This window comes from Macaca nemestrina, chromosome 20 (genome assembly GCF_043159975.1).
Source record: "Macaca nemestrina isolate mMacNem1 chromosome 20, mMacNem.hap1, whole genome shotgun sequence".
NCBI classification, from domain to species: Eukaryota; Metazoa; Chordata; class Mammalia; order Primates; family Cercopithecidae; genus Macaca; species Macaca nemestrina.
Genome location: NC_092144.1, coordinates 517475 through 542707, shown reverse-complemented (window position 1 = coordinate 542707; position 25233 = coordinate 517475). Strand labels below are relative to the sequence as shown.

Below are 25233 nucleotides of genomic sequence, written 5' to 3'. Positions count from 1 at the left end.
CAGTTCTCCTCCACCTCCTACATCTGCTCATCACTGCGGTTCTCCTCCACTTCCTACATCTGCTCATCACTGCGGTTCTCCTCCACCTCCTACATCTGCTCATCACTGCGGTTCTCCTCCACTTCCTACATCTGCTCATCACTGCGGTTCTCCTCCACCTCCTACATCTGCTCATCACTGCGGTTCTCCTCCACTTCCTACATCTGCTCATCACCACGGTTCTCCTCCACTTCCTACATCTGCTCATCAATCACCGCGGTTCTCCTCCACCTCCTACATTTGCTCATCACCATGGTTCTGCTCCACATCCTACATCTGCTCATCAATCACTGCGGTTCTCCTCCACCTCCTACATCTGCTCATCACCATGGTTCTCCTCCACCTCCTACATCTGCTCATCACCACGGTTCTCCTCCACTTCCTACATCTGCTCATCACTGCGGTTCTCCTCCACCTCCTACATCTGCTTATCACTGCGGTTCTCCTCCACTTCCTACATCTGCTCATCACCACGGTTCTCCTCCACTTCCTACATCTGCTCATCAATCACCGCGGTTCTCCTCCACCTCCTACATTTGCTCATCACCATGGTTCTGCTCCACATCCTACATCTGCTCATCAATCACCGCGGTTCTCCTCCACCTCCTACATCTGCTCATCACCATGGTTCTCCTCCACCTCCTACATCTGCTCATCACCACGGTTCTCCTCCACCTCCTACATCTGCTCATCAATCACCATGGTTCTGCTCCACCTCCTACATCTGCTCATCACAATGGTTCTCCTCCACCTCCTACATCTGCTCATCACAATGGTTCCCCTCCACCTCCTACATCTGCTCATCACCGTGGTTCTGCTCCACTTCCTACATCTGCTCATCAATCACCACGGTTCTGCTCCACCTCCTACATCTGCTCATCACCACAGTTCTCCTCCACCTCCTAAATCAGCTCATCACCATGGTTCTGCTCCACCTCCTACATCACCGCGGTTCTGCTCCACCTCCTACATCTGCTTATCACTGCGGTTCTGCTCTTTCCTTTTTTTTTTTTTTTTTTGGAGAGGAGTCTCACTCTGTCACCCAGGCTAGAGTACAGTGGTGTGATCTCGACTCACTGCAAACTCCGCCTCCTGGGTTCAAGCGATTCTCCTACCTCAGCCTCCTAAGTAGCTGAGATTATAGGTGCCCACCACCACACCCAGCTAACTTTTCGTATTTTTAGTAGAGACGGGGTTCACCATGTTGGCTAGGATGGTCTCGATCTCTTGGCCTTGTGATCCGCCCGCCTTGGCCTCCCAAAGTGCTGGGATTACAGGTCTGAGCCACCTCGCCCAGCATCCATCTATTTTCTTATTGATTTATAAGAGCTATTTATTTATGCCGGGTACTAATCAGTTATAGACATGACAAATGCTGCCCTCCCATTCGTGGCTTCTGTTTCCACGTTTTTGAGGAGTCCTGAACATCAGGCTTAAGTTTTACATGGCTGACTTATTGGTCATGGATGATTAGCACTCTACACGTCTTGTTAAAAATATCCTTCTTTACCTGGAGGGCAAAAGCACAGTCACGTTCACTTTTTTCCATAAGTTTTAAAGTTTTGTTTCAGCATTCACATCCCATATCCACTGAGGACTGATTCTGTGTGTGGTATGAGGTAGGTGTGACAGAAGGAATAGTGACCCCCAACGGTGTCCACATCCTCGTCCCTGGGACCTGGTGTGAAAGTGATGATATGGATGGGAGTTACCCAACACGACGACAGTCGGGAGACCAGGGAAAAAGCACTCGGACGCACGCGCCTGCCCAGGATTGCATCACAGGCCAGCGTCCAAAATGGCCTGCTGTGACCTGAAAGCCAGTTTGACCTGGGAGCTGCTGAAGTGACCTCAATGACATGAAGATGCCTTCTGCTGCCACCTGCCTCCCAGTCAGGGCTCACCAGCTCCCAAAACCTCACCAGTTCCAGCGAGCTTTCTTTCTAAATGATACACAACGTTGCTCCTTCTAGTAAAGGCCCCTCCTGTTCGCGCTGCAGATCTACCAAAGACCGCCCGTTCTGTGTGCATGCCCCAAATTGCAATTGTTTTTATGTATTTTTCCAGACAAAACGTTTTACGTAAAAATGCGTCTCTATCTGCTTGACTTTGACACTGGGAGCACGTTATTTCATGTGGCAAAACGGACTTTGCTGGTGGGACTGGGGTTCCAGACCTGGTCAGACTTGGAGGGTCAGAGCACCCGGCTTATGCAGGCAGACCTCCTTCAATCACCTGTTTCCGTAATAACCAAGCGGGTTTCCCAGCCCTGCTCAGAGATGAGTGCCAGTGGAGCATCCACGTGTGAGGGGTTAGACTGGCCGTTGCTGGCTTTGAAAATGGAGCGTGGGGCCAGGACTGAGAAGAGCAGTGGCCTCTGGGTGCTGGGAAAGGCCCCCAGCTCACACACACGGCAGTGCCGGGAAAGGCCCCCAGCTCACACACACACACGGCAGTGCCGGGAAAGGCCCCCAGCTCACACACATGGCAGTGCCGGGAAAGGCCCCCAGCTCACACACACACACGGCAGTGCCGGGAAAGGCCCCCAGCTCACACACACACGGCAGTGCCGTGAAGGGCCCCCAGCTCACACACACACACGGCAGTGCCGGGAAAGGCCCCCAGCTCACACACACACACACACGGCAGTGCCGGGAAAGGCCCCCAGCTCACACACACACGGCAGTGCCGGGAAGGGCCCCCAGCTCACACACACGCCAAGAACACAGATCTCAGTCCTACGACCACAAGGCACTGACTTCTGTAGCCACCAAATGAGCAGGAGACGAGCCCCCCGGAGGCTCCAGGAGCCAGCCCTGCCCACACCGTGGCTTGAGTCCAGTGAGATCCCTGTTGGGCTGCTGAGCCCAGGACGGCCAGGTGATCGCTCAGTGTTGCTGGAGCCTCTGCTTGTGATATGTTAAGGCGGCCGCAGCAGAGAGGAACACACTAGGGACCTGGTTTATTTTCTGCCAGGCGGACGCGCCAGGTCCGGGCAGTCAGAACCCCACACTCCCCACAGCCTGGTCCCCGTCCCCCTCTATTTTCTGCTCAAAGCAACATCACAGGACATTCAGAAATCAAGCACTGTGGCTGTGAACATTTTGCTTTTCCACAGGACATGGGAGCAGACAGGGACCCTCCAACTCTCCCCTGAGGGTGGGCGGAGTTCTGCTGTCCCCACCCACTCCTGGGCTCCTCTGGCTCCTGCTGTAGAGACACCAGCCCTGACTCCACCGAGAAGGTGCCGGGTGCAGCTCCTCCAGCCGTGTGGCCCCGGGAGTTTCCCGTGACCCTGGAGCGCTCATCTGCGTCTCTTCTCCACCACGGGCTGCCGTGAGGGCCAAACGCGCTGCAGCCTGCGTGCTTGGGGTGTGCTGCGAGCTGGAGGTTGCCAGATCCTTAACCCCGTGTCACTGGCGCAGGTTTAGGGAGCAGCCTTGGGTGCGGCGCTCTGAACGAGGTCTCCTGGAAACCGCAGTGGCCACAGGCCCTCCAGCGGCAGCAATGCCTAACTCATCTCTTTGTGGAAGGCACCCTCAGATCTTGGTCAGGTTTAACTTGAGAGAAAAATAGCCGGGCGTGGTGGCTCAGGCCTGTCATCCCAGCACTTTGGGAGGCCGAGACGGGCGGATCACGAGGTCAGGAGATCTAGACCATCCTGGCTAACACGGTGAAACCCCGTCTCTACTAAAAATACAAAAAGCTAGCCGGGTGTGGCGGCGCCTGTAGTTCCAGCTACTCGGGAGGCTGAGGCAGGAGAATGGCGGGAACCCGGGAGGCGGAGCTTGCAGTGAGCTGAGATCGCGCCACTGCACTCCAGCCTGGGCGACAGAGCCAGACTCTGTCTCAAAAAAAAAAAAAAAAAAGAGAAAAATAAGTCACTGAGTGCAAGGTGAGGGTTTAGGAAACTTCAGGCCAAGAAAGGGGGTTTTCCCACGGCCTCCTGGATGGGACCAGACCCTCCCAGGGACCTTTCTGCCTGGAGTCCTCCGAGAGACCCCTTTCCCGACAGCGGTGATGGCGCGGCTGCGTCTGGGAGCAGAGCATCCGGGAGATGGGACGGGGAGCTGGAGAGGGCTTTGCGTGTGTTGATGAACTGGGTCTCTTGTGTGCCAAGTGGTCACATGCCCGGACGGCTGGCCCCACACTGGTGGCAGGGGTGAGGGACACAGCAGGACTCTGGGGTGGGCTAGCACTGGGTGGGGGTGGGGGTCTTAGGCCTGGGAGCCCAGAAAGGGGAGGGATGGTCAGGGACTCTCCCTGCATGGGGGACCGACAGGCTTGAGTCTTCAATGATGAGTAGAAAACCACCAAGCACAGAAGGGGGAAGTGCTGGGCAGAGGCACAGGGGAAAGGCTGGATGGGGCACAGCACGGAGAGGGAAAGGCTGGGTGGGGGCACAGCACGGAGGGGGAAAGGCTAGGGGGGCACGGAGGGGGAAAGGCTGGGTGGGGCACGGAGGGGGAAAGGCTAGGGGGGCACGGAGAGGGAAAGGCTGGGTGGGGGCACAGCACAGAGGGGGAAAGGCTAGGGGGGCACAGAGGGGGAAAGGCTGGGTGGGGGCACAGCACAGAGGGGGAAAGGCTAGGGGGGCACGGAGGGGGATAGGTTGTGTGGGGCACGGTGTGGCAGAGGCGGGAAATTCAGCTCCTTTGACGAGCTGCAAGGAGGTCCGGAAGGCTGCAGCCTGGGGAATACTCCAGTCATAACCATGATTTTGTTGTGAGAATCGAACAGCCTAGTTTGAAGTTATTTCTCAGGAGAGGTTGGAGCCGGAAGGGTCTGTATCCCTGAGGGTGCAGTTCTAGCTGCTGCGGATTGGAAACTTCGCCAAAACCGCTTAGTACTGAGGACACTTATTGTTTCAAGTAACGAGAAGCCTGGACACAGGGTGGATTCCAGAGCTGCTAAGTTCAGAGGCTCGACAAGGGCATCAAAGACCCGCTTTTCAGTCCATCTGCCCTCAGGCTGGCAGGCCTCATGGTCACAAGGCGGCTGCCTGGGCTCTGGACATTACAGACGGGCCCAGCAGTGACAGGAACGGGAAACGCGGTCTCTTCCTTGAGTCTCCTTTTAAGAGAGGGAAGCCATATCTAGAGAACCCCTGCAGGGTCCCCTCAGGCCTCCTTCCTAAACCAATCCTGGGAGGTCCCTGTGAGCCACGACTGCCAGGACTGAGTCCTGATGCCAGCGCAAGCCCAGGTGACCGGCATTGTAGACAGCGCAGGGGTTAGAATGTGGACTGTGGAGAACGTGGGGGACACTCTCCTGTTGCCGCGGCCACCACAGACACATTTGGGTGCTGAGGAAGTGAGGCCGCGGGGGCTGGGAAGGGACCTGTACATGGGGGACAGCAGGCGAAGGTCACTCGGGAACCAGCCCAGCTCTGAGGCTGCAGGCAGGTTGGAAAGGGAGCTCAGCGGTGACCCCCGTGGCCTCCAGAGCTCTGTGTACGAGAGCCGGCGGGTCACAGACCCCGAACACCAGGACCCGGACAATGCGGAGCTGGGACCGGAGGACCCGGAAGAGGAGCTTCCCCCCGAGGAGGTGGCCGGGGAGGAGTTCTCGGAGACCCTGGATCCCAGAGAGGCTCTTTCTGAGTTGGAGAGAGTTCTGGACAAGGACTTAGAGGAGGACATTCCTGAAATCAGGTGGGCACCGCGGAGCGGCCCTGCCCGGGCGCGGTGGGGTAGGGCAGCAGCCCCCTGGGGGCAGGCCCCTGGGCCTGCGAAAGCGTTGTTCCCGGCCGCTGGCCTGGCTCGCCGAGGGGCCCAGGCTGCCGAGTCATCCTAGGTGTGGGCCTGGTCAGCTGGCGGCCAGCACCCCTCACTGGGCCCTGAGGCAAACACCAGCACACGCTCCCCAGCCAGTGGCAGGAGGTGGAGTAAACAGCGCTGAGTTTGGAGTCAGGCAGACTGAGTTCAGGTGCCCAGAGTTCACAGTTTAACAAGTCATGACCTCAAGTCAGACAGCGAGAAAAAGAAATGGGAAAAAAAAGCCTCCCAACTCAAAAGCTGAAACAATTCTAAGCACCACAGGTGGCTGAAACGTTTTAAATGGTCGGGAGGAACACGTTCAGGGTGAACGAACGCTTCAGCGAATCGGCACTGGGGGCAGTGATTCCGGGCAAGTGGCCCGAGTGTCCACAGCAAGGCGCGCACTCTACCTACCTCTGGAACTTGGCTCCCGCCCTCCCTGCAGTGTGGTCCCGGCCCACGCCCACACCCAGGTGCTCCCTTCTCACCGTGGTCTCCGTGCTGCCCAAGAACAAAGCAGCGGCCCTGTCCTCACGGGGCCGTGCTAGCCTGCAGAGAAAACGGCAGTAGTGTGAGGGGCTCCCGGGGAGGACACGGGAGCCAAGAGCTGCGACAGGGCAGACGTCCTGACGTTTGGCATCTTCGCCTGCTGCCTGTGTCCCTCCCGCGGTCTGTGAGCTTTCTGGGAGGCAGGCGCTGCTCTCTTTAGAGGCTGGTGGCCCCTCTGGGGCCTGGCATACAGTAGGTACTTGATAAATGTTTGTGAGATGCGCAAACATTATCTTAGAACTCACTGAAACAGCCCCACCAGGTGGGAGCTGGTCTCATGTCCAATTCACAGAGGCGGCGGCTGAGGGCCTGGGGAGCCGGGTGCCCTGGCCAGGGTCTTCCATCCAGCCAGCAGTGGAGCTGCGGTTTGGTCCAGGCCTTCGTGGTGCCAAAGTCCTCCCCCAGAGACCCTTCTCAGGAAAGGAGAGGCGGGTGGGCAGGGCGCTCGAGCAAGACCTACGCTTCTCTGGGCCCCCAAACGCGTCGGGGCGAGAAAGCAGCTCCAACTTCAACATGGAATTCTCCCAAAGCCGGCTGTCCATCAGCCAGAAGCTCCCCAGCACCATCATGGCCAAAGCAAGGAGGAAGAGGCGGCGGAGGAGGCTCATGGAGCTGGCAGAGCCCAAGATAAACTGGCAAGTCCTGAGAGACAGGTGAGGACAGGCCAGACCAACCACGGCCTCGTGGGGGCAGCGCTGGGGCTTCCTCTGTCCCCTTCCCGGGCTCCTCCTGTCCCCACTGCTCGGCTCCCCTCCCACAACCGCCACCACATCCAGCAAACTTAGGGTAGACGGGGTTGGCCAGTTAAGGAGGTGGCCAGACGCCGGGACTGGCTAGGGAACTGCGGCCCTCGGTGGCCCTCTGGGCGGTGGCCAAAGGAGAGTGAGGAGTTTGGGAGCAAACGGGAGACCCAGGGCAAAAGGCAGTGGGGGCTCGGACCCTGTCTCCTCGCAGGAAGGGATGCTGTGGTAAGGGGTATGCCTGGATTTTCCCATGCAAGATGAGCTTACGGTTCTGTCTCTACTGGTAAGTCCAAGGCTGTCTCCTCCATCTGCCTATGCCGGGGGACACGTGTCAGGTTCCGGGGAGCCCCTCCACTCGAGCCACCCTCTTCTCTCTAGGGAGGAGGATGGGGAGGGCTCCTCAGATGTGGGGCTCTCCACCCTTGTGCTTTGGACTCGGGCAAACGGCTGGGACCTGGGTCTGCTCCCAGGAGATGGCCCTGGGCCCTCTTCTGAGCTATGCTTTTCCCCAGCTACCTCCCTCTCTGGACATCAGCCTTGCTCACAACAATCCACACGTCCCGGTGGCCCCCTCCCTCCTACCCCCTCTTCCAGCAACTCCACACCCGCCCTTGGCCACCCTCCCGGCAGAGACCCAGGCTTGTTTCCGGGCAGGGCCAGGGCTCTCTGCCTCCCCTGCCCTGAGCTGCTCACTTATTCCAGGCCCTCTGTGTACTGGACCGAGCGGTTCCTTGAGGACACCACCCTCACCATCACAGTGCCCGGTAGGTGGAGCCCGTGCCTGCTGAGACCCCTGCCTCCGGCTGCTGGCCTCCAGGGAACCTGCCCCACCCCATCCAGATACTTCTGGCCTCCCTTGCCCCATATCCTGGGAGCCTCTGTCCTCTCCACTGGAGTCTGTCCCCTGAGGAGCCTGAGCTGAGACTGGTCCTGGGGGTGAGGGTTGTGGGGAACACGCTCCAGGACAGGGCCAAATCGGGGCAAGAATTTACAAGAAGACCCCCGGCTTTCCCTTCCACAATGATTTCCATGCTTTTCTTGAGAGGAATTTGGTATTGAGGTATCATAGATGCCTTCAAATGAGACACTTCGAGAGTTCCCCATAGAGGAGAGTAATAGTCCAGTTCTCTCCTGCGCTGTTCCTGACTTTAGACCCACAGTCATCACTAGGCCCCCGGAAACCCCAGGCTTGTACTAACTTCAGAACAAAACCCATTTTCCCAGATCTGTACTGAGCCCCATTGAGGAGCCACGGGGCTGAGCTGCCATTCCAGCCCTGCCACTCCCATCCCGTGTCCGAGCAAGGACCTTCAGGCCTCTGAGCCCATTGTCCCTAAATCAGGGACAGCAAGTCTTCTCTCTGCAGGGTGTCTGGTCCCCAGCTGTCTCTGCCCACAGTTTTTCCAATTCGGCCTCCTGCCCAAGCTCGTGAAAAGCTGAATTCCGCATGCAGAGCCCCTGGGAACTGCAGGGTGTTTACGCTGGGGTTCACCGACTCCGTTTCCCGTTTTGCGCAGCAGTGTCCCGCCGAGTGGAGGAACTGTCTCGGCCCAGGAGATTCTACCTGGAATATTACAACAACAACAGGTGCGGGAAGGAGGGGAGGAGGACTGGGTGCCTACTCGGAGGGCAGAGTTTGGCAGAAATGCCTTATTCTCCCCTGACAGGATGCGGCGTGGGGAAGGGTCCAGGTCCTAGCTCTAGGCAGCCTGTGTTCAGATGGGGCTGGCCCGCTTCCCAGCCCACGTCCCCAGCAGGCTGCTGGGCCTCTTGCAACCGCATTGCCAGCTGTGGAATGCTGGCGGTGGAGGTCACCCGTGAAAGGGGCTTTACACAGTGCCTGACACAGTGCGTGCTCAGATGCTGTTATCACCATTGTGACTGTATTTTGTTTACTCGAAAAAGGTAGAAATTGTAAGACATATTATTTTATGTACAAAATTCTTTATCACTTAGAGCCCCCGTGCTTGTTAAAAGTGATACTGAGTTATTTCGACAGAACATATCATTACCCATCTTTATGCAGTGTATGAAGGAAAGCACAGCTGAGGGAGACAGCAGAAGTGTGTCCAACTGTTTTGAACCACTTCTGACACAGGGACGATGATGTGGGTGTTGCACACACTGTTCCACACCGGTATCTGTGCGCTTTTTAACGCCAAATCATATTGTAACCTGAAGACAATTTAAATTACAATTAAACTTAACTCCTGTAGAAGCAGCAGTGCACATCACGTGAACAGCTACATCTGAGCACACACAGAGGCAGCCAGATGTGGCCATGACACTTCCGCCATCTGGCTGGCAGCACTTGTAAGCAGCATCCCAACCTCAGACCTGTTCCAGTGTGGAGACCCTTAGAATCAATGAAATGTGGCTTTATTTCTGGGCAGAGGCATAGCTGAGACCTGATTTTAGAAGGCGCAGCCCCGCGAGCTCAGCTGTACTTCGCTTTCCCCAGCTTTGCATGACAACCTCAGGACAAACACTTTCTTCCCTCGGGTCCAAGTCCTCACCCCAGGCTCTTGATGATGGGGGTGTGTGGAGAAGGCCTGGGAGGAGCTGCCATCCCAGAAGGGAATGGGGGAAGGCCTGGGCCTGAGGGTGGACGTTGCACACTGAGCAGAGACAGCCCTGGGAAACGGTAGCTCTGTGCTTGAGAACTCTATGAATCCCTGCTTGGAGACGCTTTCAAAACCCACCACTACCCCAGAAACAGAGAAGCTAGGAAAGACAGACAGACAGACACACACACACACCCCTCCCCGGGCCGAGCTGCTGGTCTGAAATGGGGACCTCCCTCAGGACTACTCCTGTCTGGCCCATTCCTCGGTCCTGCCTGGAATACCGAGCGACGAGTCGCCTGAAGGAACTGGCCGCCCCGAAGATTCGTAACAACATCTGGAGCGTGCCCATGTCTGAGGTGGGTGCCCCGTGACCCCGCGGCGACTCACCCACGCCGGGCGGGAGGGACCGGGCAGAGGAAAGAGGCTTTGCCTCTGGGAGTCGGGGGAGGAGGGGAAGCGGCACAGGCGGCGGCCTTGGTTTGGGAGCAGCTTGGCTTGGATGGCTCCCTGTCTTCAGATTTGCCCGGGGGTCATCCTTCCCTGCGTTTCAGCCCGGGGTGGATCCCAGAGCTTCCAGCTCACACTCGGGAATTAGAACAATCTTATCTCAGGTGTTCAGAAAGCGCTCAGTCCACTTCGCATGGAGACTCTCATCTCTTCCCCAGCTCAGGCCGGACACCCGGCCGCTGGCAGCCACTGACCTGCTCTCCCCCTGCACCTTTTGCTTTTCCGAAAAGTCGCAGAAAAGGAACCCCGCGGACTTGACCCGGCTTCTGCCGCCCCCGCCGTGCATGTGACTCTTGCGTGGGTCAGTAGTTTATTCCTTGTCATCAATTTGCCAATCCAGGCGCCCACTGAAGGGAATTTGGGTGGCTTCCAGTTTGCAGCTCTTACAATAAAGCGGCCACGAACACCTGTATGTAGCTTTTTGTGGAAGTGTAAGAATCGGGATTTCTCAGTTACTGGGCATATCTAACTTTTTAAAAAAACTGACCAACAGTTGTCCAAAGTGGCGGCGCCATCTTGCTTTCTCTGGGTGGGGAGTGAGCTCAGGCGCGCCCCATCCTGGCCATCATCCTGCCTTCTCTGGGTTGGGAGTGGGAGCTCAGGCGCGCCCGTCCTGGCCGCCATCTTGCATTCTTCTGCCTGGGAGTGAGCTCAGGCACGCCCCATCCTGGCCACCATCTTGCCTTCTCTGGGCGGGAAGTGGGAGCTCAGGCGCGCCCCATCCTGGTCGCCATCTTGCATTCTTCGGGCTAGGAGTGAGCTCAGGCGCGCCCCATCCTGGCCACCATCTTGCCTTCTCTGGGTTCGGAGTGGGAGCTCAGGCGTGCCCCGTCTTGGCCGCCATCTTGCATTCTTCAGGTGAAGATTGAGCCCAGGTGCCTCTCAACCTGGCCGCCATCTTGCATTTTCCAGACAGGGATTGAGCTCAGGCGCTCACCATCTTGGTTGCCATCTTGCCTTCTCTGGTGGGGAGTGGGAGCTCAGGCGCACCCCATCCTGGCGGCCATCTTGCATTATTCAGGCGAGGATTGAGCCCAAGTGCTCCCCATCCTGGCCGCCATCTTGCATTCTGTGGGAGGGGATTGCACTCAGGCGCGCTGTGTCCTGGCCGCCATCTTGCATTCCCCCGGTGGGGAGCGGGATCTCACGTGCGCCCCATCCTGGCCGCCATCTTGCATTCTCTGGGCGAGGATTGAGCTCAGGCGCTCCCCCTCCTGGCTGCCATCTTGCCTTTTCTCAGCGGTGAGTGACCTCAGGTGCACCCCATCCTGGTCACCATCTTGCCTTTTACCGGCGGTGAGTGAGCTCTGGTACCCCCCCATCCTGGCCGCCATCTTGCATTCTCTGGGCAAGGATTGAGCTTAGGCGCTCCCCATCCTGGCCGCCATCTTGCGTTCTCTGGGCAAGGATTGAGCTCAGGTGCGCCCCATCCTGGCCGCCATCTTGCATTCTCCAGGTGGGGAGTGAGCTCAGGCGCTCCACGTCCTAGCCGCCATCTTGTCTTCTCCGGGCAGGGAATGAGCTCAGGCGCCCTCCATCCTGGCCGCTATCTTGCATTCTGTGGGCGGGGAGTGGGAGCTCAGGCGCTCCCCATCCTGGTCGCCGTCTTGCCTTCAGCGGTGAGTGAGCTCAGGCGCGCCCCATCCTGGTCGCCATCTTGTGTTCTCCTGGCGGTGAGTGAGCTCAGGCGCGCCCCGTGCTAGCCGCCATCTTGTCTTCTCCAGGCAGGGAATGAGCTCAGGCGCCCTCCATTGGGGCCGCCATCTTGTGTTCTCCAGGCGGGGAGTGAGCTCGGGTCAGGCGCTCGCCATCCTGGTCGCCCTCTTGCCTTCAGCGGTGAGTGAGCTCAGGCGCGCCCCATCCTGGTCGCCCTCTTGCATTCTCCCGGCGGTGAGTGAGCTCAGGCGCGCCCCATTCTGGTCGCCATCTTGTGTTCTCCCGGCGGTGAGTGAGCTCAGGCGCGCCCCATCCTGGTCGCCATCTTGTGTTCTCCCGGCGGTGAGTGAGCTCAGGCGCGCCCCGTGCTAGCCGCCATCTTGTCTTCTCCAGGCAGGGAATGAGCTCAGGCGCCCTCCGTGTTGCCGCCATCTTGCGTTCTCCAGGCGGAGAGTGAGCTGAGGTGCTCTCCATCCTGGCCGCTGTCTTGCATTCTCTGGGCGGGGAGTGGGAGCTCAGGCGCTCCCCATTCGGGCCGCCATCTTGCCTTCCGCGGTGAGTGAGTTCAGGTCAGGCGCTCCCCATCCTGGCCGCCGTCTTGCGTTCTCCAGGCGGGAGTGAGCGCAGACGACTGGCCAGCACCCTGTGTTGCCGGCTTGCTTGTTGGTTGGTTCATCTGACTCTTCCTAAACATTTTGTCCGTTTCTGGCGTGGTGTTAACTTCCATTTCCCTCCCTGTGTGTGGTCGTGTCTTCTCCTCTGTGGTGTGTCACACCCCACTTGGGAAATGTTTAAAGTCACACCATCTCCCCCATAAAACCTCAGTGGGGATTTCTAACAGACAAGGACGTTTTCAAACGTGATCCTGGTAACACTGATCACACTAACAAGTGAACAGTGATTCCTTGATACCAACATGCGCGGTTCACGTTCCCTTTCCCGCTGATCTCAAGGACGGCTTTCTGCCGTGGGTTTGGACGGATCGGGGGGCTGCGCCTCCATCCCTGGAGCTCCTTAAAGGCAGGACGGAGTCTCCACCTCAGCAGCCGGTCCAGAGCTGTGTGCACGGAGGCCTTGGGCTGGTGGGAAGAGAGGAGGGAGGGAGCAGGGAGACGGATCATGGCGTGGGAGCTTAAATTGTAAACACCACGATATCTTTGCAGATACATGTGTCTGTGATTTTTATGGCGGAGCAATTTCAAGAAGAAAGGGACTGAAATTTCACAGTGACCTTTGGGGGTGGTTTCATTTCATCCTCTGCCTCCACGCAGGCTCCAGACGGTTAGGACGAGCCAACAATCACAGACTCTCAGGTAGCGCTCCAAGAACGGACAGACAGGAGCATCTAGGCAGGCGTGGGTCGGACGCCTCCTCTTCCCTTTTAAGGAAGAAAACATTTCAGCAGCTGCCCCCCTTCCTTACCTCCCTCCCCAGAGGCATCAGGAATGGCCAGTTCCTCTTCCAGCCAAGCATAAGTGGGAGACGTGTGAAGTGGTCCTTTGCCTACTCCTTAGTTATTTTGCAGGCGGACTCCTACACACGTGTACGGGAGCCAGCTGGTGAAGGGGAACAGAATGCCTATGAGGAGAGGGGAGGGAAACCGGCTCCAGGTTAAGGATGTCCAAGCGCTGCCCAGTATTCAGTCTCTGCCTAGGCTGGTGCAAATTATCAAAGAACACACTTTCAGTGAACTGTGAGTTTTCTGGAAAATGCCAAGAATGTGTGTGGAGATGGAGTCTTGCTATGTTGTCCAGGCTGGTCTTGAACTTACGTGATCCTCCCACCTCCACCTCCCAAAGTGCTGCCACTGCGCCGGCCACTGTTGAGAATTTTGATCTGCGGAGCGAGTGTGCCAGGTTTCTGGGTGAAACGTCTGCAAGGTCTCCTACCTCGGCCAGTGCTGCCCCACTGCCCACCCAATCCCCTAGGTCGTGTTTCGTGGTTTCGTGAACATAAATGACTTCTGTCTTGCCTTCCCTCATTACTGTTTTCTAGAGCAATGCGTGCCGATTTATGGAGAAAAAATGGTCTAACTGCTGGGTTGCCTTCTCTTGAGAACATGCTGCAGTCAGCTTGTGCAGCCCCCAGCGGTCGGGCGCCGGGCTCTTTCTGGGGTGTGTGCGTGGTAACTAAGCTGCAGGGAACATCCCTGCACCCACTTCTTCGGGTCAGGTGCGGGAGTCCCTGTATGTGGCAGTCACCAAGCCTGTGCATGTTCGGCTGAACCTAGTAGACGAATTGCTCCCTGAGCTGCCTGTACTAATTTACTCTCCCTCCAGTAATGCATGAGAGTCTCTCACCAGGGCTTGATAATGTCAGACTTTTTCATTGTTGTCAAATTTGTGAGCATGGAGTGATATTTTGTTGTTTTAATTTACATTTGTCAACAATTGTTGACATTACATTGATCAAAAAACAGGATTATTGACCATTTAGGGTTCATCTCCTGTATCATTTGCTCAGCTCTTTTGTTTTTTTTTTGGTTATTGATTTGAAGGAGCTCTTTATACATGATGGTTACTAATCCTTTGATGAATACATTAAAAACCAACTTCTTCCCAGGCTGTCTTGCGTCTCTTAGTGTTGCTCCTGGGGCCCTTTTGCTCCAGGGCCCAGGAGGAATCATGGACTGTTTTATGTAATCCTTCTATTTCTCTTTCCAGGTGTCCCAGGTATCCAGGGCAGCCCAAATGGCAGTCCCCAGCTCACGGATCCTCCAGTTGTCAAAGCCAAAGGCCCCAGCCACCCTGTTGGAAGAGTGGGACCCCATGCCGAAACCCAAGCCACATGCGTCAGACTATAACCGCCTCCTTCACTTGGCCAGTAAGTAGGTGCCTCAGGCTAGGCGCCTCCTGATGTCCTGTCCAAATCCCAGGGGACACCTTATACCTCTGCCTAGAGCGGGCACAGGGAAGCTCTCCCCCAGGAAAGAGAAGCAGAAATCACAGGGACGTGTGGTCTGGAAGCAGAGGGTGTTGTCTGAGAGGGTTTTCTAGCAGGAAAAGAAGGTGTAGAAGAGAAAATCAGGGTGCAGTGCAGGGGCCAGAGAGCCACGCTAAGGAACAAAGGCAGCTTTAAAATGGGTGTTGAGCTGGGCGCGGTGGCTCAAGCCTGTAATCCCAGCACTTTGGGAGGCCGAGACGGGCGGGTCACGAGGTCAGGAGATCGAGACCATCCTGGCTAACCCGGTGAAACCCCATCTCTACTAAAAAATACAAAAATCTAGCCGGGCGAGGTGGCGGGCGCCTGTAGTCCCAGCTACTCGGGAGGCTGAGGCAGGAGAATGGCAGGAACCCGGGAGGCGGAGCTTGCAGTGAGCTGAGATCGCGCCACTGCACTCCAGCCTGGGGGAAAGAGCGAGACTCCGTCTCAAAAAAAAAAAAAATGGGTGTTGGCCTGACTCCTTTCCTGTCCTTTAAAACAAATTGAATAACCATTTTCCTCAACGACAAGGGTAATGTGTGTGAATTGCCAGAGAAGTTGCTTGGCCATTTATGTTTACTCTTCTATATCGTTTTCCCAGGCTCCTGTTGCCTGGTGTTTTGGGGTTGTAGATTAGGAGCAGCTGTTTATATAAGATGGTTACTAATCCTTTATTGAACACATTGCGCGATGACTTCTTCCCAGTCTGTATCTTGTGTTTTAACTTCGCTTATGTGGCCTTTTCTTTCTTTGTTCATTCATGAAAGAATTTTCATCCATTCTCTTGATATTTGTGAAATGATGAGTGAAATGAATGGAAACAGATGAGTGTTGATGCAGCACTGCCTTACACCATCCTGCACACACTTGCGCTTACCACACACACAGTGAGTATAAACATCAATACACTGGTACACGCACGCACTTACGCTCACCACAAACACACACGGTGAATACAGACATCAATACACTGGTACACATATGCACGTATACATCCCTCCATGTTTCAAATGTATATATAAATATCCATGTGTGCGTGTGTGTGTATGTGCGTGTGTGTGCATGTGTGAGAATGACGGAGGGTTGAGGCTTCTACCCACTCATAGTTGGGACCACTGTGTTTTTTTTTTTTGAGATGGAGTCTTGCTCTGTCACCCAGGCTGGAGTACAGTGGCGAGATCTTGGCTCACTGCAACCTCTCCCTCTCGGGTTCAAGCAATTCTCCTGCTTCAGCCTCCCAAGTAGCTGGGACTACAAGCGCCTGCCATCACTCCTGGCTAATTTTTGTATTTTTAGTAGAGATGGGGTTTCACCATGTTGGCTAGGCTAGTCTTGAACTCCTGACCTCATGATCCACCTGCCTTGGCCTCCCAAAGTGCTGGGATTACAGGCGTGAGCCACCACGCCTGGCCAAGGGACCAGCTTTTTTTTTTTTTTTTTTGAGATAGAGTCTCGCTATCTTGCCCAGGCTGGAGTGCAGTGGCACAATCTCGGCTCACTGCAACCTCCGCCTCCCGGGTTCAAGTGATTCTCCTGTCTCAGCCTCCCGAGTAGCTGGGACTACAGGTGCAGGACACCACATCCGGCTAATTTTTGTATTTTTAGTAGAGACGGGGTTTCACCATCTTGGCCAGGATGGTCTCGATCTGACCTCGTGATCCGCCCGCCTTGGCCTCCCAAAGTGCTGGGATTACAGGCATGAGCCACCACGCCTGGCCAGGAACCAGCATTTTTAAAACGTGAAGGAGACGAGCAAATGAAGTGCACTGAACTATGTGGGGTAAGAGTGAGTGTGTGGCAGTTTCTCTGTGTGTGCTCACACTTGCTATGTGGTGGGGATAAGAGCGGGTGTGTGGCTGTGCTGTTCTCTGTGTGTGCTCACACTTGCTATGTGGTGGGGATAAGAGCGGGTGTGTGGCTGTGCTGTTCTCTGTGTGTGCTCACACTTGCTATGTGGTGGGGATAAGAGCGGGTGTGTGGCTGTGCTGTTTCTCTGTGTGTGCTCAGACCTGCTGTGTGGTGGGGATAAGAGCGGGTGTGTGGCTGTGCTGTTTTCTCTGTGTGTGCTCACACCTGCTGTGTGGTGGGGATAAGAGCGGGTGTGTGGCTGTGCTGTTTCTCTGTGTGTGCTCAGACCTGCTGTGTGGCGGGGGTAAGAGCGGGTGTGTGGCTGTGCTGTTTGTGTGTGCTCACACCTGCTGTGTGGTGGGGATAAGAGCGGGTGTGTGGCTGTGCTGTTTTCTCTGTGTGTGCTCACACCTGCTGTGTGGTGGGGATAAGAGCGGGTGTGTGGCTGTGCTGTTTCTCTGTGTGTGCTCACACCTGCTGTGTGGTGGGGATAAGAGCGGGTGTGTGGCTGTGCTGTTTTCTCTGTGTGTGCTCACACCTGCTGTGTGGTGGGGATAAGAGCGGGTGTGTGGCTGTGCTGTTTCTCTGTGTGTGCTCACACCTGCTATGTGGGCTCAGTCGCTGCTGCTAGAGGGTGCTGGAAACTCAACAGAGTTTCAAAGCCCAGATGCCTACTAAATTCTCACAAAGGAGTTCCAAGAAGGCTAGGTTCTGGGCATGGTTCTCCCAGCCCCTTTAGGGCCACCAAGGCCTCACTGCTTGGCCCCCTTACCTTGCACAAGGGCATCTGCCAGACAGAGCCAGCATCCACCCAGAAGGTGCAGAAGAGACAATTAGGGTGCAGAGCAAGGGCCAGAGCAACACTCATACCTGCATCAGTGTATAGTTGTTTATATTCACCACGTGTGTGTGTGGTGAGCGCGGGTGTGTGCAGGACAGTCTAAGGCAGTGCTGCATCTGCAGTTTCCACTCAGGCGGCCTTGCCCAGCCGCGTGTCACGTGGAGTTCTGCTTGCCTAGTGGAAGAGACTCCACGCTCTTTTCCTCAGGGGCCTCTTCACAGAGGCAGGGCTGGTCTGCCAAGAAGTGGGTGGCCCTTATCCATTTGCACAGAGGTTCCATGCAAAGAGGGATCTGGAAAGAAGGTGGGAGCTTCCCCGGAAATCAAAGGCCCCGAAGCCCCAAGAGACAAGGTGGAGGACAGCTCTGGCTGCTATGGCAGACTTGGTGGCCACATCCCTTCCTAGTCTCCAAGCAGTCTGCTGCAGCTCCCTGCTGTTAAGGAAGGGGTGGGGGAGAGATGGTGAAGAGGGGGTACCCGGAGGAGGGGACCACGAGTGCCTGAGGAGCAGCCACCAGGGGGAAAGACATGACACCAGCCAGGGAGAGGAGACGCCTCCTGCCCAGACCCACCTGCTGCCATGACATGAGCAGGTGGAGGGGGGGAACCAGGGTCACCTGGGTTGGCAGCAGAGTGAGGAGACTTGAGCGCTCTTGGCTGTGCCCCCTGAGTCCCCCTTTCAGGTACCTGTGGCCATTTTTTTTTTTTTTTTAGAGATGGGGTCTTGCTGTGTTGCTCAGTCTGGCCTCAAACTCTAGGGCTCAAGTGATTCTCCTGCCTCCGCCTCCAAGAGTGCTGGAATGACAGGCACGTGCCATTGAGCGTGGCTGCCTGTGGCCATTTGAAATATTTTTTTCTTTACAATTCACCCTGTTTTTAAGTGTAGATTTCATAGCTGGGTGTGGCAATGCCTGACTGTAGCCCCAGCTACTTGGGAGGCTGAGGCGGGAGGATCGCTGGAACCCAGAAGGTTCAAGTCAGGTGGAGGCTGTAGTGAGCTGTGATCCTGCTCCAGCCTGGGAGACACAGCAAGACCCTGCCTCAAAATAAAATCAAATGGGGCCAGGTGCAGTGGCTCACGCCTGTAATCCCAGCACTTTGGGAGGGTGAGGTGGGCGGATCGCCTGAGGTCAGGAGTTCAAGACCAGCCTGGCCAATATGGTGAAACCCCGTCTCTACTAAAAAATACAAAAAACTAGCCGGGCGAGGTGGCGGGCGCCTGTAGTCCCAGCTACTCGGGAGGCTGAGACAGGAGAATGGCGTAAACCCGGGAGGCGGAGCTTGCAGTGAGCCGAGATCGCGCCACTGCACTCCAGCCTGGGTGACAGAGCCAGACTCCGTCTCAAAAAAAAAAAAAAAAAAAAAAATAGGCCAGGCGCAGTGGCTCACACCTGTAATCCTAGCCTTTTGGGAGGCTGAGGTGGGCGGATCGCCTGAGGTCAGGAGTTCAAGACCAGCCTGGCCAATATGGTGAAACCCCGTCTCTACTAAAAATAGAAAGATTAGCTGGGTGTGGTGGTGCACGTCTGTAGTCCCAGCTACTCAGGAGGCTGAGGCAGGAGAATTGCTTGACCCCAGGAGGCGGAGGTTGCAGTGAGCCGAGATCACAACACTGCACTCCGGGCTGGGCAACAGAGCAAGACTCTGTCTCAAAATAAATAAATACATAAATAAATAAATAAAAATAAAAAATGTGTTTCAGTGGCTTTTAGTACAGTCACAGGGTTATGCAACCACCACCACAGTCAATTTTAGAACTTTTTTATGCCTTCAGAGGGCAGCCCCGTCCCTATCAGCTGTCACTCCCCATTCCCATCCCCCAGCCCCTGGCACCCACACGTTCACTTGCAGACTCTGGATTGGCCTGTCCTGGACATTCGTATAAATGGAATCACACACTGTGTGTCCTTTCGTGTCTCTCGCCTCTCGCAGGACGTGATGTCCTCAAGGCTCAGCCACGCTGTAGCCGGTGCTAGAGCCGTGCTCCTTTTCTTGGCTGAGTCATATTCCACTCTCTGAGTGGACTACATTTTCATCCTCAATTCCTGTGCTGATGAGCAGGCCATCTGAACATGGGAGTTTTTTTTCTTTTCTTTCTTTTTTTTTTTTTTTTTTTTGAGATGACATCTTGCTCTGTCGCCCAGGCTGAAGTGCAGTGGCACCATCAGCTCACTGCAACCTCTGCCTCCTGAGTTCAAGCCATCCTCATGCCTCAGCCTCCCGAGTAGCTGGGACTACAGAGACCCACCACCACACTTGGCCAATTTTTGTATTTTTAGTAGAGGTGAGGTTTCATCATGTTGACCAGGCTGGTCTCAAACTTCTGACCTCAGGTGATCTGCCGGCCTCAGCCTTCCACAGTGCTGGGATTCCAGGCGTGAGCCCCCATGCCCAGCCTGAATGTGGAACTTTGAGGTTTGAGCTTCAGTGCTGTCCTTCTCTTCTGCTCCCTCTAGGGCCCAAAGCTCAGTCGGACAAGTGTGTTCCTGACCGAGATCCTCGCTGGGCGGTGCTGGATGTCACCAAGAAGGTGGTGGCCAGCCCCCGGATCATCTCCCTGGCCCAGCCCAAAGTGCGCAAGTGCCTCAACGAGGGCCACAACCCCTATTCCATCTCCCCGGCCTCCCTGGTGGCCCAGGCGTCCCCTCGCCTCTATGAGCTTGCCACCCCCAAAAGCATCACCAGAAAAGTGTGATCAGCCCAGGCCTGGCCTCTCAGACCTCCGCTCCCAGTAAACACCCTCAGGCACCCTAAACCTGTGTATGTGATTATTCTGAGCTTTTTGGCCTGGAGAAGGGAGGGCGGGCCAGAAGGCCAAAAGAAGGATGAGGAGGACAATAATATTTATTTTTTCATCCAACCTGCGATTTGTCTAGCTGTTTATTTTCCGAGTCACTTTCATTGACCATCTCGAGTGCCCTCTGAATCTCTTCAATCCAGACTTGCTCGTCCACTCCTCCTGAGGGCCCACAGGACCGTCAGAGTCGGAATGACAGCCACTGTCACACCAGCTGACGCCTGTTACACAACTTATGGATCTTTACAGTGACCTAATGATGGAGGGATTATCATTCTCCCCATTCCTCAGATGTGGAGACTGAGGCTCAAATAGGTTAGGAAAAGACCCACAGTCCCTGCTATGGCCTGAATGCCTGTGTCTCCCCCAAATTCATATGTTGAAATTCCCACCCTCGAGGTGATGGTATTAGGAGGTGAGGCCTCGGGGAGGCAGTGAGGTCATGGAGCAGAGCTGTCACGCATGGGATTGGTGTCCTTATCAAAGAGGACCAAGAGATACCCGTGGCCCCTGTCTGCCATGTGAAGACACTGAGAAGCAGGCAGTGTGCAACCAGGAGGACCCCCATCACCAGCACCTGACCATGCTGGCACCCTGATCTCAGACCTGCACCCTCCAGGACTGTGGGAAATAAACTACTATTGCTTCTAACCCATCAGCCTATGGTACTTTGTTACAGCAGGGCAGATGGACCAAGACAGTTCCCATTATTAGCATCTGGTTGCTGCTCTAACAAACGCCCACGAACGGGGTGACTTAAAACACTACACATTGGGCTGGGTGCAGTGGCTCACGTCTGTAATCCCAGCACTTTGGGAGGCCGAGGCAGGCGGATCACTTGAGGTCAGGAGTTCGAGACCTGGCCAACATGGCAAAACCCCACCTCTACTAAAAATGCAGGAATTAATTGGGTGTGGTGACACATGCATGTAATCCCAGTTACTCAGGAGGCCAAGACAGGAGAGTCTCTTGAACCTGGAAGGTTGAGGCTGCAGTGAGCTGAGATCGCACCACTACACTCTAGCCTGGGCGATAGAGAGAGACTATGAGACTCTGTCTCAAAAACAACAACAACAACAAAATGCGCATTTATACTCTTACCCTCCTGGAGATTGGAGTCGAAAGTCAGTCTCACTTGGGCTGAAGTCCAAGTACCAGCAGGGCTGCTGCTTCCAGAGACCCCGGGGAAGAGTCCGTTTCCCGCCTTTTCTGGCATCCGGAAGCACTTGCATCCCTGGTGTGGGGTTGCGGCGTTGGGTCTTTCATCTTCAAATCCAGCAGCACAGCCTCTTCTCTCTGACTCTCACCCTTCTGCCTCCTCTCTTGAGAACACCGTACTGACCTTGGGCCACCTGGGTCATCAGGATAATCTCTCATCTCAGCATCCTTAATCCCATCCGCAACTCTCTTGTCATTTAAGGTGACCTATTCAGAGGCCTGGGGACTAGGCTGGGGATGTCCTTGGGGTGCTATTCTGCCAACCACAGACAGTCTGGCGACTTCCTTGGCACTCTCAGTTTCTCTGTAGCCTGGAGGTGGGAGAGATCTTCAGGAAGTACAGTGTCAGGACTGGGTGAAATAAATGATCAGGGCCGGCTGTGGTGGCTCGCGCCTGTAATCTCAGCATTTTGGCAGGCTGAGGTGGGTGGATCACCAGAGGTCAGGAGTCCCAGACCAGCCTGGCCAAAGTGGCGAAACCCTGTCTCTACTGAAAATACAAAAATTAGCCAGGCGTGGTGGTGGGCACCTGTAATCGCAGCTACTTGGGAGGCTGAGGCAAGAGAATTACTTGAACCCGGGAGGCGGAGGTTGCAGTGAGCCAAGATCGCACCATTGTACTCCAGCCTGGGTGACAGAGCAAGACTCTGCCTCAAAATAAATAAATAAATAATCAGACTGTGGCATTTGTGAAAGAAGGAGAGAGTACCCTGTTTCTCATGGGGTGGTATCACCGTTTACCAAGATAGGGAACACTGGGAGAGGAGCTTTTTTAAAATATGGGAGTGGGTAATGAATTCTGAGTTTGAAACTGTAGAGTTCCAAGGTGCTTCGATTTTTTGTTGTTGAGACGGAGTCTGGCTGTGTCGCCCAGGCTGGAGTGCAGTGGCGCGATCTCAGCTCACTACAAGCTCCGCCTCCCGGGTTCACGCCATTTTCCTGCTTCAGCCTCCCGAGTAGCTGGGACTACAGGCGCCTGCCACCACACCCGGCTAATTTTTTATATTTTTAGTAGAGGTGGGGTTTCACCGTGTTGGCCAGGCTGGTCTCGATTTCCTGACCTCGTGATCCACCCGCCTCGGCCTCCCAAAGTACTGGGATTACAGGCGTGAGCCACCATGCCTGGCTGGTGCTTTGCTATTTCCAAGAGAAAATATACACCTACATCTGTGCCTGCAACTACATCTGTGCCTGCACCTACATGATTTCTGCAACATTCTCTCCATTAGAGCCCAGGATAGGTGATGCCCACCAAAACCAGCAGGGTACAGTGGCTCACGCCTGTAATCCCAGCACTTTGGGAGGTCGAGGTGGGTGGATCACGATGTCAGGAGTTCGAGACCAGCCTGGCCAACATGGTGAAACCCCATCTCTGCTAAAAATACAGAAAATTCGCCAGGTGTGGTGGCAGATGCTTGCAGTCCCAGCTACTCGGGAGGCTAAGCAGGAGAATCACTTGAACCCGGGAGGCAGAGCTTGCGGTGAGCGGAGGTTGCGCCACTGCACTCCAGCCTGGTGACAGAGCGAGACTCCGTCTCAAAACAAAACAAAACAAAAAAAACAAAATAACCTGCATATTCTTTAAAACTCATCATTGCCAGGCCAGGAGCGGTGGCTCACACCTGTAATCCTAGCACTTTGGGAGGCTGAGGTGGACAGATTACTTGAGGTTAGGGGTTCGAGAACAGCCTGGGCAACATGGTGAAACTCCGTCTCTACTAAAAATACAAAACAAATTAGCTGGGCGTGGTGGCGGGCACCTATAATCCCAACTACTTGGGAAGCTGAGGCACGAGAATCGCTTGAGCCTGGGAGGCAGAGGTTGCACCGAGCCAAGATGGCACCACTGCACTCCAACCTCGGTGATGGAGTGAGATTCTGTCTCAAAAATAAATAAAAATTAAAAGTAAAAGTAAATTAAAGGGCTGGGCGCAGTGGCTCATGCCTGTAATCCCATCTCTTTGGGAGGCCAGGGTGAGTGGATCACCTGAGGTCAGGAGTTCAACACCAGCCTGGGCAACATGGTGAAACCCCATCTCTACTAAAAATACTAAAATTAGCCAGGTGTGGTGGGCGCCTGTAGTCTCAGCTACTCAGGAGGCTGAGGCAGGAGAATCACTTGAATCCTGGAGGCGGAGGTTGCAGTGAGCCGAGATCGCATCACTGCACTCCAGCCTGGGCGACAGAGTGAGACTCTCTTTCAAAAAGAAGAGAAGAGAAGAGAGGGAAAGTTTTGTGTTGGATTTCATGGCTTCTTTTCAATAGACCATCTTGTTCCTCTTTTCACTATGGGCACTACTGCTTCAGATGTTGCTTCTATGCTTTTGGTCTCTTCTTGACTTTTGGCAACCAAATTAGTCAGCTTTGTACTGGAAAACATTGCTTTGCTCTTGTTGAGGAAAAAAATAAATTAACCAAAGGATTAAATGTGTGCTCTCTCTCAATGGACAGATAGACAGATATAGATATACAGAGATAGTGACAGCTGCTGTGGAAAACGAGGGAGCCAGAATGTCCACCAATAGGGGAACAAATAAACACAGTGATGTAGTCCTACAGGGGTGTCCCGACCCAAAAGAAATCACAAGAATGAGAAATGGAGATGCCCACACCTGCCTTTGCAGAAACATGGTGACGTGTGACCCTGAACTAATAAAATAAATTAATGATAAAGGGAAGGTTACTAAGGGTGTCAGAAATGCTGGGAAAAGGTGTCTATGGGCTCAGATCTCAGACAAAGCTGCAAGGACAGTTTTCCAAAATACATACATAGTCCAGGGGCAACACCAATAATTCTTTCTTTCTTTCTTTTTTTTTTTTGAGATGAAGTCTCGCTGTGTCGCCCAGGCTGGAGTGCAGTGGCGCCATCTCGGCTCACTGCAAGCTCCGCCTCCCGGGTTTACGTCATTCTCCTGCCTCAGCCTCCCAAGTAGCTGGGACTATGGGCGCCCACCACCACGCCCGGGTAACTTTTTGTATTCTTTAGTAGAGACGGAGTTTCACCGTGTTAGCCAGGATGGTCTCGATCTCCTGACCTCGTAATCCTCCCACCTCGGCCTCCCAAAGTGCTGGGATTACACACGTGAGCCACCGTGCCCGGCCACCAATAATTCTTTCTCAGAATGTTAGGAGCAGGTGGCCGGATGCGGTGGCTCACGTGTGTAATCCCAGGACTTTGGGAGGCCGAGGTGGGTGGATCACCTGAGGTCGGGAGTTTGAGACCAGCCTGACCAACATGGAGAAACCCTGTCTCTACAAAAATAAAAAACTAGTCAGGTGTGGTGGCACATGCCTGTAATTCCAGCTACTTGGGAGGCTGAGGCAGGAGAATGGCGTGAGCCCGGGAGGGAGAGCTTGCAGTGAGCCGAGCTCATGCCACTGCAATCCAGCCTGGGTGACAGAGCGAGACTCTGTCTCAAAAATAAATAAATAAAATAAATAAATAAATAAATAAATAAATAAAATAAAGGCTGGTTTAGGGAGATCACCCTTATTCAAAGATGAGAAAGTAAAGGATGGGATTGAGGCTGGGTGCGGTGGCTCATGCTGATAATCCCCGCACTTTGGGAGGCTGAGGTGAGCAGATCACCTGAGGTCGGGAGTTCAAGATCAGCCTGACCAACATGGAGAAACCCCGTCTCTACAAAAGTAAAAAACTAGCCAGGCGTGGTGGTGCGTGCCTGTGATCCCAGCTACTTGGGAGGCTGAGGCAGGAGAATCGCTTGAACTTGGGAGGCGGAGGTTGTGGCGAGCCAAGATTGAGCCATTGCACTCCAACCTGGGCAACA

General features: G+C 54.9%; 1 protein-coding gene across 5 annotated transcripts; it reads left to right on the top strand.

Annotated features, from left to right (window-relative positions):
• Positions 1–5335: 5335 nt before the first annotated feature.
• On the top strand, positions 5336–20294 carry SPMAP2 (sperm microtubule associated protein 2). Of its 5 annotated transcripts, XM_011749594.2 has the most exons (9): positions 5336–5693; positions 6878–7000; positions 7302–7373; positions 7793–7854; positions 8608–8677; positions 9896–10013; positions 14484–14643; positions 19887–20031; positions 20066–20294. In XM_011749594.2, the coding sequence occupies exons 1-9, from the start codon at positions 5386–5388 to the stop codon at positions 20163–20165; spliced, it is 1158 nt and encodes a 385-aa protein (XP_011747896.2). In that variant the 5' UTR covers positions 5336–5385; the 3' UTR covers positions 20166–20294. The 5 variants fall into 5 exon arrangements, with proteins under 5 accessions (XP_011747896.2, XP_011747906.2, XP_011747870.2 ...); XM_011749604.2 differs by lacking the exon at positions 7302–7373; XM_011749568.2 differs by having other exon boundaries at positions 5337–5693; positions 8611–8677; positions 19887–20294.
• Positions 20295–25233: the final 4939 nt, after the last annotated feature.